General features: G+C 39.2%; 1 protein-coding gene across 3 annotated transcripts in view; it reads left to right on the top strand.

Moving 5' to 3' along the window:
- Positions 1–2934: 2934 nt before the first annotated feature.
- The window catches only part of cacna1ha (calcium channel, voltage-dependent, T type, alpha 1H subunit a), a 131252-nt gene continuing 120023 nt past the window's right edge, over positions 2935–14163 (top strand). Inside the window, exons 1-2 of one of the 3 annotated variants that reach the window (XM_017306279.2) lie at positions 2935–3490; positions 5071–5591. In XM_017306279.2, the coding sequence (XP_017161768.2) occupies positions 5095–5591 (497 nt within the window). In that variant the 5' untranslated portion in view covers positions 2935–3490; positions 5071–5094. The remainder of the gene's footprint in view (positions 3491–5070; positions 5592–14163) is intronic. The other 2 variants (XM_008416667.3, XM_008416668.3) reach the window with 2 other exon arrangements.

Genomic DNA, 14163 nt, shown 5'->3' with positions numbered 1-14163 from the left:
TGAAGACACCAGCCAGCAGAGACATGAGTGGGAGGAGTGAACGAGGCAAGCATGGATGCAGACTGAACTGAGACCCGAGGTATGCTTTAAAACAAAAATAAAATAAATAAAAAAAAGAAAATTGCAGTATCCTTACATGCTGTTGTGTTTGTTGTTTTTCTTATTCATGACTTTGGAGATGACTTTGATGTCTTTGTTGTGTGGTTGGCTCATGCCTCTGCAGACATCACTTGTCAGTCACAGAGTCTCTTTGACAGGATGGCGCTTGCAGTTTCTGTCAGCGTTGTTTTTTTGTTCTTTTCTTAAAGTGGTATGAGTTTGCATGTGGCACAAGCAGTTTTCCCACAATATTTGGAGCGAATTAGAACAGTATTTGTACCCGTTGAACTTTTTTTTTGTGCATTTTGTGGCATCAAAACCACATGGGATTTTACGTAAATGGGATTTTACGTCATTCGTCAAAAACAAAATTCATAACTGCAAAGTGAAAAATGGAGAGTATATAGTTTCAACAATCACTTTAAGTACAAATGAGAAGTACAGAGTGCAATTGCATCCAGTCCCACCGAATTAATATGGCATATACCTTTTGGTACAACTGCAGGTCACCATGGAAATCCCTAAAAGTTTACAGAAACATTCCAAAGTGAGAAATGTAAGTAACTTGTAACCATGTTTTTTGTTCATATACTGGTTTGACCTTTGGTTTCCGCATTATGCTTTTAATGCACCTTTCCACATTTTTAAAATGCCTGTTACAGTTATCGTAACGGCAGTCAGTTTTGACCGAACCATCGTGTAAGTTTCACAAAATGTGCTGACAACAAACATTTCTAAAGTGCTTACGTTTTATTTACACATGTGCTTTTTGACATTTTTTTTGTTTTATTTGTAGAGACATCAATCTTTCTCCCAACTTTATCAGTGTTAAGTCTCCGTGGTGAATGAAGAACAGCAATATTCTGCCAACAGCACTGTTTCATTATGGGACTGTTCAAAACGCTTTAAACCAAGGATACAAACCCACCTTTTAAGAGTTTTATTGAATTAACGATAACCAGAACATTGATTAACAAATTTGAAAATGATTATTCTTGATCTTTTTCATGACGGCATTTGACAAAATGCAAGGTTTGTTACTTATTTCGCAACTGATTACTGCATTATGCTTTTATTGTGTAAATTACTTTGAACTGTCCTGTTGCTGAAATGTGCTATACGATTAAACCTGACTTGGCGGCACAATCATGCAATGTTTTGTTTTGGTCTTCTCCAGTGTGTTATTGAATGCCTGACCTTTTTTTTATATATTTGTATTGACAGAAGTCTCACCACTTTGTTGGTGATGGTATTCTTTTTCTACTCTACTTCAGTAGAAAAAAAAAGGATCAACTGATGAGAGATGAGTAACGGAAGAGGAAACGGCTGAATGATGGGAGTGTGGGAGTTGGAGTGGACACGAGGATGGACTATGACGGGATGAGGGTGGAAGAGGAAGGGCAGTGATTGGAAGTACTAAGCAAAGGTAGACTGATAGTTCCAGCTGAGGGGAGGATGAATGTCATTTGAGTGAGGAACATTTGATTTAAAATGTGTTCTGTGTAAATGAAAGTACACAACAAAAGTTGACCCGTTGTTGCTCCAACAGACTGCATTTATATCCTGCAGAGACACCTGCAGGACACGTTCTGAGATTTTGAATTTACCTTATTTAAGTCACAGCTTATGGCTGGTAAATGGAGGAATAAAAAAACATAACTTGAGAGTCAAACCAAAGAATGCAATAACAAGTAGACTGGTGTTATGTGAGGGTACAAAGGGGCAGCGTGGGGCAGCTGGGTAGGGTGTGACAGCGAAGGCAACATTAGCTAAGGCCTCATACGAGACATTTTGGGGCCAAGCCTACAGTAATGAGCATAGGAGTCCAACTGTGCATGCACTAGGAGCAGACAGGAAAGACAGACCGGTGGGGGAGAAAGACAGGTGTCAGGGGGCGGGTGGTGCAGAGCTTGATCTTTCAGCACACTCTAAGCTTTTGTTCACAGCTGAAAATAAATGAAAGCATGCAAGCCACTTTTAGCACCAGAAAGCACTTCTCCAGGTACTGCTGGAGGATCTGGATGTTAAGACATAATTTCCTGTTACTTACTGCACCTCGTACAAATATAAACACCTTCTTTTAAAAAAACAAAACAAAAAAAACAAAAAAACTTTTTTCACATCTTATCACAATGCAGCCTCAAACTTTAGTGTATTTTCTTGTGGAATTGCTTTTCATTCCAATCACTTGCACTTGCAGGTCTGACTTGCATTTTATTCCATCCCCTTTACTCTGATACCACCAAAAAAAAAAAAAAAAGCGCAGCATTTGTGTAATTTAATCACAATATAATATGGCTGTTTGGTGCAGATCCCAGGGGGTTTTATCCTTGGTGCTAACTGAGCAAGCAGCAGTCAGTCAGAGCTCAGACGGAAACTTGGGGAAGAAACTGAAAGCAGTTAAAGCATAAAAAACAATATTCCAGCAATATGAAAGAGCTTGTTGCTTACAATAACAGTATACAGCCTGTACCTTAGCCTTCTTAATTTCCAGACGGCACAAAAGGCTCAGGAGAGAGAAAATGACATCAGAACAACAAAGCTTGAGTACACGCAAGAGGTCTCACTGTAATATAAACTGTAGGATTGCATCTGTGTCTGGTGCATTTTTGTTTAAAATATGTTTGTATTTCATTAAGTGAGATTACTCGTAGTAAGCAGAGTAGCTATTTTTTTTTACTCAACCCTGAAAAACATATCTAATCATAATATTAGAGAGAGCAATAATGCATGCAAAACAGGCATGTTTAACATTTGCTCCACTTTACACTGCGGTTCGTGCCCGCACAGCATGGTGGGTGTTTTTTAACGCGCGCGCGCGCGTGTTTGTGTGTACTTGTGAGTCTCAAAGCGAGAAACCTTTTTCTTTTTTTTTCTTTTCTTTTTTTCCTCCTAGCGGACGTCGAATCACGTGTCAGGGCTTCCAGGTCCTGGGCCAAGTTTCTTCGTGTCAGACCGTCCACACGGGGATTTTCAGGCGTAGGCTGCCCACGCGGCCCAACCCACCCGCGCGCGCATCTCCGCTCCACGCTGCGTAACCAACTCCTTAGCGAGGATGGACTGGTAGCAGAGAGGAGGCATGGGGAGATGTTCCGTCTTTAATTGACTGAAGGCGCAGATGAGGACCACTTAAAGCGACTTCTTTGACTTCAGTCCGTGATTCTTTTTCTTTAAGGACTAACTGGTTTTATTTCCTTATTACTTACGAGCAAAGGAAAGACACGCGCTGTGTGGAGAGAAAGGGGAGAAAGAAAGAAAGAGAGAAAGAAAGAAAGAAAGAAAGAAAGAAAGGAAAAGGGAAGGTCCAGGTTGCTGAGAAAGGCTGGGTGCGCTAGAACGTCGGAAAGTCACGGATCATGCTTATGGGAACTCCCGATTCCGTCTTGATAAGGTATTTGAAAACAAAGAAGTTGTCTCGTTTGCCTCCGTTCTTTGAAAGCTCATCAAGTCCAGAATTTACTTCACGCGACAAAAGAATCAGAAAGAGGGATGACGAGCGCTCCCTTTCCTCCGGTGTTGTTTCCTTTGGCACAGTTACTTAAAAACTGCAACGTTTTTTTTAATTTTTTATTTTAATGGCGATCTGAAAAAAAATCCTTTATGAAACGAGTTGGACAATTTAATGCGCTTTTCTTTTCTCATGTCAGAACAAAAGCCCATTAAAAAAAGCTTCAAAAGAGTAAAGTCTGCTTTGTTGGATTATCAGGGCTAATGTTTCGTTCTTGATGCTATTCCATTTATTATAATAATCGGGATTAGTGTGGCGTAAATTGCTTTTTCCCCCCTCATTTTTTGGCGCATACTCCTGTATGCCTACCACTGAATGGTGTGGGCTAAAAACCTTCAGTATATCAGAGACAGAGCGGTCCATCTGTTCAATCACATAGCAACAGGAAGAGAAAAGGAGTCAGGAATAAAATAAATAAATAAATAAATAAACAAAATCTTTACTATTTCTATTATATCACAGTGTAAATCTGTGGAAGTAAGATATCTCTGCACTCAATACGCTTCAAAAAGCCTGTCTAAATGTGGGATGCCTTGGAAAATCTCACTGCCAGTGGTTTGTTCATGTGCCACTGCCATTTTTTTTTCCCAATTATGACCACAAACCTTAGCTGTTAGTGGGTTTATGTTTGATAAATTGGGCAGAACAGTGAGATGGGAAGAAATCGAAGCAAAGTTTTCACAAAGAAAATAAAAATCTAAAGTGTGACATGCCTTTGGGCTTCCTCAGAATAAATATGCTTTGAAAAAAAAAAAAAAACAGTCAGTGAAATTATAGCTGAAAATCTTTAGCAGCTGGTGTTTTCCAGATTTGAGCATTGAAAAAAAAATGATTTTACCCATTCCCTTTTGCAAAACAGCTCAGGCTTAGTAAGATTCAATGAAGAATGTCTGTAAAAAGAAAGTTTCAACTCTTGGTACATATTTTTAGTCAAGTTTAAGTCTGTGCTTTGACTGGGCCATTGTAGCACACACATTTGCAGGTAAGAATGGCACAGAATTTCAGCCCTGGCTACATGTTTAAAATTGTTGTCCTGCAAGAAGGAAGAACCTCTACCCGGGTTTTAAATCTCTCTGAATCTGTCTGTATATAACACTTGAGTGAATTTAAGGTGTTGCTGTCTTTGATGTTTTTTAAGAACCAGCTAAGTTGGAAGAATGATTGCGCAAAAGTGTCGAGGGTTTGCAAAATTCTGCCGCTATGTAGTACGTTCACTTGAAGCAAGTTCTTGTGTTGCCAAGGGACTGATGGACAGAATGGTTTAAGTGTTTACTTGGCTCATTGTGTGATTTATCTGTGCTGAGCTGATCACTCTTTCACTCTAGTTGTTTTTTTTTTTACTCTGTCACTCCTTTGCTTTTTCGCAAACAATCCTTCCTCCACCTGCATGTCTGGTGTTGATCTCCGAACACCAACCACTCCCTTCCTCCCTCCAACCTCTAATCCTCTGACCTCTCCTCTAGAGTGGCTCTGCCTGATGCTCTATCATGACTGATGGCGAAGGGAGAGTGCGCTTTCAGTACGAAGAGTGCCAGGAGCAGGGCGAGGTACAGGAGGACGTGAGGCTTTCTGTATCTGCGGGCCACAGGACCGACGCCCCAGATCACAATGGTGACCCAGAAGGACAAAGAGGAGGAGCAGGAGGAGGCCGAGAAGAGGAGCAGAAGCAGAAGCAGCAGCAGCGGGAGGAAGAGAAGGAGGAGGCGGTGGAGAAGAAGAGGAGAGGGAGCTGTGGCGGTCGAGGAGAAAGGAGAGACGAGTGGAGCGCAGAAGTTCAGGAATGTGAGGAGGAGCAGGAGCCAGAGCTGGAAATGGAAGCTGGGCCTACGCTGGGAGTCCGCATCACGGCTCCAATCCGCGACCCGGACTGCGTGTCCGAGGAGGAGGAGCAGCAGCCGTATCCGGCCCTGGCTCCTGTGGCCTTCTTCTGCCTGAAGCAAACAACAAGGCCCCGCAACTGGTGTCTTCGTATGGTCTGTAACCCATATCCTTTCATATGCCGGAGATCATGATCCGACGACTGGTAAGCCCGAATGTGTCCTCGTCCTGGTTTGTCTGGTTATGGTAAAGGTTGTATGAGTCGTTGGCGGTTGTTGGATGGTCAATACAAGGGGCCACCATCTCTCCAGTACAGCACATAAAAGCAATAGAAAACCTGTTCGGTGCAGAACTGGCAGATAAGTTCTAGTTTTTTCTATCTGAATCAAAAATCCTGTATCCATATAAACTAGACATGGAAAGCTTTTTTGTCTGTCTAAAAGTTTTGGTTTTTCAAAGCATTGTCAACATATGCAGCAAGTCACCTGTCTGAACTAATGGGTAAATATTCGGAGGTGTGGAAAATAGCCTTGAGAGGCATCACTTCCCTTTGTTCTTGTAGATGGTTGGATGGTGCTTTTGATGAACTTTTGTGCTTAGCTGATTTAATATATCAGTATGGTGAATTTTTGGTGATTGGTAAAAACGTGCTGTTAGTAAAAAAATACTTTGGTACTTAATCCAGTCAGTCAATCAAGCACTGTTTGCACAGTGAAAGCAGCACCTTTTCCCAAACAGGAGAACTAATGGATGCAGTCTGGTGAGGTCCAGTAGGGTCAAGCTGACCTTATTTGTGTAGGAATGCTTGTTGGCGTTAATAAATGCTAGGGGTGTAAAAATACATCCTGTTCACAAGACCAGATACAATATTAGGGTCACAAGAATGAGAAGAATAAAGAGTCATATATTTTGTTTTCACAAATACAGTCAAGCTTTACCAAATTGGTTTTTGATCAAATTCTAATGTATAATAGTCTAATCAAGGCTTGAGTAGTCCATACAATGTGTTTTTCATTTTTTATCTCAATCCCCTAATGCCAGTATTGCAAAACCAAAAAATCATAATTGTGTTTCCAGTAACAATTTTTGTTTGCATTTTGAAGTATCGCGCAAGAAAAGCACAAATAGCTTCCTCAGTTTCGTAAAAAACAACTTTTTCTCTTCTGAAAATAGTTAATGTGCTAAAGCGCGAAGATGTGATGTAGTAAACATTTACTTTTCAGCGGTAAACCTTTACCGCTGATCCCGCTGTTCCCGATCAGCGGGAACAGCTGATCGGTCGATCAGCTGATCCCGTCGTTGGTGAAAACACCCAGCAAACACTGCGCACCATGGCGTCATGGTCTGAACTTTTTTGTTTGGCTTTGGAGTCATTTTGATCCAAGTTGAGGCTTTGACTTCTATCAGGCAACACACAAGTTGGCAAAGTTACATTTTTTTGTAAAGATCATGGCTTATTACAGTCTGTTGTGTCTTGTTAGGTCGATATCGTTCCACCAACGGGCATGAATGATCAATTGATTTTGATAAGTTTTGTATTTTAATAAGGATTCCTTTGTGCTGTATTTGGATTTGACTGCAACTCTATGATGGGAATATATTGGAATGATTTATTTCTGTAACTATTTGTAAAATGGGATTTATTGTAACTTGGTCTTATTACCACAAACTAAATTAACTTGAACTGTTTCAGCCAGCGGACCAGGAGCTCATAGCGACAGAGTCAGCACAAAAGCTGCTGAAAACCATGCGGTATTTCTGGTATCTCACTATGAGTATCTCATAGTGAAAGAGTAAAACGGAAATTATAGATGGATTTAGACCTGTAGCTCCTTAAAATATCTGTATACTTTGGTACCAGTAAACAGCTTATGTCTATAATATTTTAGGTAATCCTGATAACAAACTTGTACATAAGAAACTATTATGATTCTATTAAAATAATCATGCATAAATAGACATCTCAGCAGGGAACTAAGTTCTTCTGATCACGACTTTAGGATTTGATTAAGCTATTGGGGGAAAGTTTTAAATCCGATTTGAATCTTTTATTCTTTTTTACAGTGCAGATATAAGCAGAAAAAAGGAGAAAAGAAAAAATGTACACAAAAAGGACACATGAAGTCAAGTTAAATCTACAAACAGTGGTTTGTGTTCAGCAAAATCTTTCCAACTAGAATCAGATGGATTTTTATACTGTATGTTTGATTTCAGTTTGTTATTTCTCTCTGTTTCTTTCTACCTCTCAGCCTTTCCCAATAACCAAGCAGTTTGCGGTTTTCCAAAAATGTTAATTGAATGAACAGTATTGCTCCCTTCAGTTTTATATATAATACTAACAGAAACCCATTTATGTTCACTGTTAGACAGTTTCCCCGTGCAATATCCAGCTGTGGGACGTTTCACTACAATTTAGCTGAGTCTAAAAAGAACAAAGGCGGCAGTCAAAAAGAAGTTGAAGATTAATGACTGCAGGTACTTCTCACAGGGTGCACTTAGGTGGGTGGTGTATGCAATGTTGACACACATACATTACAGTGTGTCTGCTATTTGAAAGTTACTAAGGATGTAAATGTGTAGTTATTCTGAAAATGTCTTAACCACCTCCACCTCTCCCCCCTCCACGTCACCCATGACAGATTTTAGGTGTAAACTTATTTCTGTCAAACCACGAACTTTGTTCCAGATTCTTAATGACAAAGACTTTTGAAAAATTCATGCAGGCAATTATTGGTGAAGAATTACAAAAGCATGTATTAACAATCCAGTATTAAAATCCCTCTCACATTTGTGGACAAGCATTTTGAGATGAGCTTCAAGTCAGAGGTTGGACGACTTCCTTGCCATCATCCTAATCTTTAGTTCCCTTCACAGATATCCTCTCATAAATTCAAGTCGGGACTCCTTAAAAATGTTAAAAGCTAATTCCAGCCAAAAAACCATTTGGGTCAAGTTATATGTCTACTTTTAACTTAATTTGGTGGGAGGTGTAAATGATTTTATGCCTGGCTTTACTTATACAATATGAGATTCTCATGGTATTTGAACAGCAATGACAATTAAATTGTGTTACCTATTGTAATCGCTTTTATTGACAACAGAAAAGCAACACTTATGCTACTGCTGCTAAAGTAATTTTGCATATTGACACCAACACTCTTTATTTCTACATGTATGTTTGTAGAATGCAAACCAAATATTTTCTTTCAATTGGGATTTTTTCTTTTTTTTTGTCATATGTAGTTGTAGCACCCTATTGCTGTCGACTGATTGCATTTCAAAGTCTTGCATATTTTACGTATTTCTGTGTATGTATGTGAAGTTGAAGTTTCATTGTGACAGCAGTCCATAAAAGTCTGGAGCTCTTATGGGATTCAGTGGTTTGGAGATGAATCGTCAAGTTGTTTGACGTTTGAGAAGGTGTAGATACAGTCAGGGTCTCTTACATCCTGTGTGTTTCCATATTCTTAAACATGAGCAAACTCTCAGAAAAACACCCTTGAAACATTCATGCAGCATCAGTTACATCAGTTCAATGTTATATGCAAAAATTTGTTTACTTTCGTTGATTAGCTGTCGCAAGTGAAGTTGATGAATCACATCTTCTTCAGCACGGTGCCGTGACGTAGGTCAAAAGCTCATATCGGTGATCTGCCTGAACAGGTCGGTGTGTGTCAGCCGGCTGTTCTACACGACCCTTCTCTTCAGGAGAGCTTAGTATAGATCCAGTGCTTTAATGTCTCAATAAATATGGGAGTGATGACATTGACTGTGCATTTGTGGTAGAGAAAGGGGATCTGACTGGCATATTCTGTTGTGAAAGATTTTTATTCAGTTTTTTTGATTGTATTATTTTATTTTATCCAAATGGCTTTTGAATGATTAATGGCTTGTGCAAACCCACTTAGGTAGTATCTGAAACATTTGTTTTTATGTTTTTGTGTCCACCGGGTCTTAATAGGCTCATGAAAGGTCAACGTCAATGCGAGACTGGCCTTTCTATCGATTATGAAAACAGTCAACGTTAACAGATGTTAAGTATGCAACACAGCTGCATGTTAAATGTAATGCATTACATTTTTTAAAATGCGATCAAATTGTTTCCCTTTGCTGGCATGAGTTTCTCTTGGTTCTCTCTGGCTTCATTCCACAGTCCAAAAAATATGTCTGTTACCATAAATTGGTGTGAGTCTGGTATGCTACCACAGTCATTATATTGATTATACCACTTATTTATTGGTATTTTACTTTGTATTCATTGTCTAAGACAAAAAACAAGCAAAATATTTATTAGTAAATATTAGTAATTATTTAAAGAAAAAAAAACCTTGTTAAATCTATTAGTAGCTTGCATTATTGTTTTGGACCATTTTCCTTGTTGCAGAGCGGGGCTGCTCAGTGAATTGTCCAAAGGGCCACTTGAGTAACTTTAATTTTATGCATTGCTTAGGGTCAACTAATTGGTTGTAAAAATTATTCCTGCTAAAAAAAACAAACAAAACAAAAATACCTCTAAAGTTGATTTTCATTCTGCAGTCACTGGGCCTCTGGCAGTCATTGCAGCTGATCCCAAAAAAATGTGACATGCTACACTGGTGACAAAACTACATTTTTATGTAAATTGCCATGTTTTAGAGAAATAACTGCAAGGAAAATATCTGAGATGTTGAATTTCACTGTGTTTATAGTCTGATTATTTTAATTCAAGCTGTGATCCCAGATTACAACTGTGTTTTCTGCACAAACACTCACTTATTTGACTTCAGCAAGTACGGCGCAGGGCTGCATGATGTCGGGAAATTGGATTGCGATATTATTGCTTTCAAAATTCTCTGTGACCTTTAGGATCTTGACTAAAATCTGCATCAGGTGAGCATCAGGTGGTGGTGGGTAGAAATAGCAGGCAACAAATATTGCATTCCTTTGAGTACTTAGCAATATTATTATTGTTCACACAGAGACATTTCAGCGAATATATTGTGCAGCCCGTATTTAAAAGCCCATGAATTGTCAAAAATCCCTACTTTCTCTATTATTCTGCTTTTGTTGTTATTATTTATTTTTGACCTGACAAATGATAATACTTAAGAAACTCGGAAGAAAATAGAATCAACAGCAGTGTCTTTCAAATAAAATAAATTGGTTTTGCATGCAGAACTACCACTTTAGGTATGTTTATTATAGCACATATAATGTGAATCTGTTTATTATAACCCTAATAAGAGTGATAGGGTGCACTCATTTCCTTCCCACACTTTGTTTTGTGAGTGGATACATTTCTAAATGTGTTTCTTGCAAACAATGGAAAAGTGTTGTGACGTTTCAGTGAGCTGACCTGCAGTGCACAGCAATGAAGCTAGGGCCATGTTTGCATCTCATTGAAAGGACACCAGGAAAAGCACAACACAAAATGTTCACTGTTTTCAAAAGATAACTTTTTAAAACATTGGTATACCTCGATACCCACAATTTTGCCTGTTCTCCACGTCCCTGTTATGACAGAGTAATAGCTAACCAGGATGTTTGTGATAAAAAGTACATGCTCCTGTGTTTAGCGCTTTTTTTCTTTTTATATTTTAAGACATAGAAATATGTCTTAAAATATATAATATAAAAAAATACATATTTTTTTTCCCCTGAATTTGTTGAGAGAGTTGAATATTTTTTATGCGTGAGCATGGCTAATGAGCAGGGCTCACACTGTCACATGCCTGCTATTGCTTTTATAACCGCTTGTATAAGAATTGAACCAGGTTATGTCATAAGAGCTGATCTCAAAGGATATCTAGCCGTGTTTAATTCCTATGTGTCTCTAGATGAGTGGGTGTGTGTTCACGGCCCATTATAAACACTACAAACCCGGTGGTCCATAGTAGACTTTGTAAATATTACTTGAATTGTAAACGCAGCTTCACGCTCTGCAACAATGAGGTACAGTGAAAGTGGTGAGAAAAAAAAGAAGAAACTATTCTTCTACCTGTATTCTTGGTGCAAATAAAAAAAACTGAAACAAATCAAAATTAGATAGAAGTGACTGTAAAATATTAAACTTGTGAGTCATTAATTTGCTGTGGCAATTAGGATCTGTCAGCAGTTGCTTACAATTACCTTAATGGCATTTCAGCGCGACAGCCGATGTCATTAATCTTTTAAAAATGTGCGTCATCAATAATCAACTGAATGCACTCAGGGCTGTACAGTAACTGCTGAAGATGTCCAGAAAATTCCCTGGTTCTTTTCAGGCAGCAATTACAGATTGCGCCCTGCCTTCAGGATGGCCTTTATTCTTCAGACACATCCTCGACAAGATGCCAAAAACATTCTTGATACATTTTTTGATTTATATTACCATGGTAGCATCATACAGCTGTTACAGATGTGTCCTCTAGTTCTGTCCTTCAGGAAACTGACATCAGTAGACGGGTACATTTTGGTCACAAAGGGACGAACTAAGTCAACAACGTTGTTCTGGTAGGCTGAGGCGTTAAAACGTTGCCCATGGTGTTTATTCATCCATGCTTTTTGTCATGTTCTGATTCCACTTAATGAATGTTGCAATTGACACCGACGCTCTTCAGATTAAGTGACATTTTTCCAATCCAATATTGCTCAAATTTGGGGAGCCTGTGTGAATTGTAGCCTTGAGTTTTGGATCTTAGATGACAGAGGTGGCGCCCAGTGCGGTCTTGTACTTTATCCCTGGTTCCACCTTTATCTTCAATCAATTAACAAGAAAAACGGTGTTAAAAAAAGTAGAAATCCAGTTGACTTAGCAGCACTGTTAACTGTCTCTATTACTGCATTTCTAGACCTTAGCATCCCTCTTTAAACTTTTTTTTCTTTCTGGCGAAAACAATAAAAGTACACATGTTCACATTTTATTTATTTATTTATTTTTTACAGTGGACTGCAATTAGTCTGTCCTGTTCTGCTCTGCTCAGTAATCCTCCTATTGCTTCACAGATGTCTCATAAACAATGAGTTCAATGCTACTGGTGCCTCTCGGTGAAAAGCCCACAAGCCTTGCTCTCAGCGACCGAAGGTTGGCAGCCCCTGATAATTTTTCATTGCTGCTTCATCTTCACAAGAAGGGTAATTTCAAGTGGACTTTTGCGGTACACAGCCTCAGAGAACCCTATATGGACAACAAAATGCTTAGGGCTTTGCAAATACCTTCATGTTTTTACTTGGAAAATGGTTGCAATGGGATTTCACGCTTTCGTGTTCTGAACATGTCAGGTCAGCTAAGAGACTCGTAGCGTTCTTGCTTCTGGTCTTCTCTCCCTTGTATGTGCCAACTTGCCATGTTGTCAAAGTTGCGTTACATTCCCGTCACAAGGTAAACTTATACATCTGAAGCAAGCAACCGACGTGTTCATTGAACTTTTGGTAGCGAAAATGTCAGTGAGAAATAACTCAAGCATTTGCAATCTCAGATATTATTTGCAATTTCGATGGATTAGAAATCTTTAGAAAGATAGCTGGCAGAATCGAAGCTGCTTCAGTGGGATCATTCAAGTTGAAGGAGGGCTGTTTTTTTTATTTTTATAAACCACATTATCAGCGAAAGGAATCCTAATCAGCTCTGCCCTCAGGTGACAAATTTGACATAACCCACATCCTGTCACTCGTGATGCATTTAAATAATTTCAGATATATATTTATATTTTTTTGTCTCTGTGTATTTACATCCGAAATCAAATTTATCTCCTCAGAGTGAGGAATGATGATAGCTGTCCTTGATGTCGGTGGGTTGTCCGTCTGTTGCCACCCAGACATGCCTCCTGAGGAGAAAGTGAGAGGATGAGGGCGTGTGTACAAAAGACAGGCGTTTTGCTCATTGCTCCCTCCTTGACAGGTGAAATGCTTTGTCTTGCTCAATTTATATTAAGCATTGCATCTATGTGTGTTTGCCAGCCTGCTAGGTGACTCATTATATTTGGCCTGTGCTCATCATAACAGCAGATTGAGGGTCGTTAGGTGCATTTTTCTGCAGAGACTTGAGGGATCCTGTCTCTGTGACGTACGAAACTCTGCTACTCCTGTGCAGTCCAACCGCAGTGTGTGGCTACCAATTTTGTGCTAACTAATTTGAAACAATGCCATTTAAAAGCGGTAATGGCTCTTAGATGTTTTCAAACTTGGTTGTATTCCAATCGCAATCTTTTGGGGGATTTTATGCGATAGACAAACCCAAAGGGTTGCGTAGCTATGAATTAGATTGAAGAAAATTATACAGAGTTGTTCGTTAAACAGATTAAAATCAGAAAAAAAAGCAAAATAAACTGTGGCGTGTGTTTGTATTCAGCCTTTTGTCCCAGTTATGATTGCAATTCTTTTGGATGTTTCTAACAGCTTTGAAGATTTTGCCTATTTTTATTTGGAGAACAGGTCAAACTGAGTCACACTGAATGGAGATTGTTGATATCAAAATGTATGTCTTGCCACAAATTCTCCATTGGATATTGGTTTGAACTTGTCCCATTCTAACACAATGAGCATGTGTTGCTCTAACCCATTTTGATGTATCTTTGGCTTTATGTTCAGGTTAGTGTCTTCTGGAAAATGAACCTCTGCCCTTGACTCAAGTCTTTTGCAGCTCCTGAGGAGGTTTTTTTCCAGGAACTCTGACTGACTTTCCTATCCTCCCCGATTCTCTGAAGCCTTCACCAAGCGGTGGGATTCACGCTGAGATTAAACCACCCACAGATTGCGTTGGATTTTATTTTGGGGCATCG

Source organism: Poecilia reticulata, chromosome 8, assembly GCF_904066995.2.
Source record: "Poecilia reticulata chromosome 8, P_reticulata-male-v2, whole genome shotgun sequence".
Taxonomy (NCBI): Eukaryota; Metazoa; Chordata; class Actinopteri; order Cyprinodontiformes; family Poeciliidae; genus Poecilia; species Poecilia reticulata.
The sequence above is the reverse complement of the archived record's forward strand: the minus strand, read 5'-3'. Positions and strand labels throughout refer to the sequence as shown.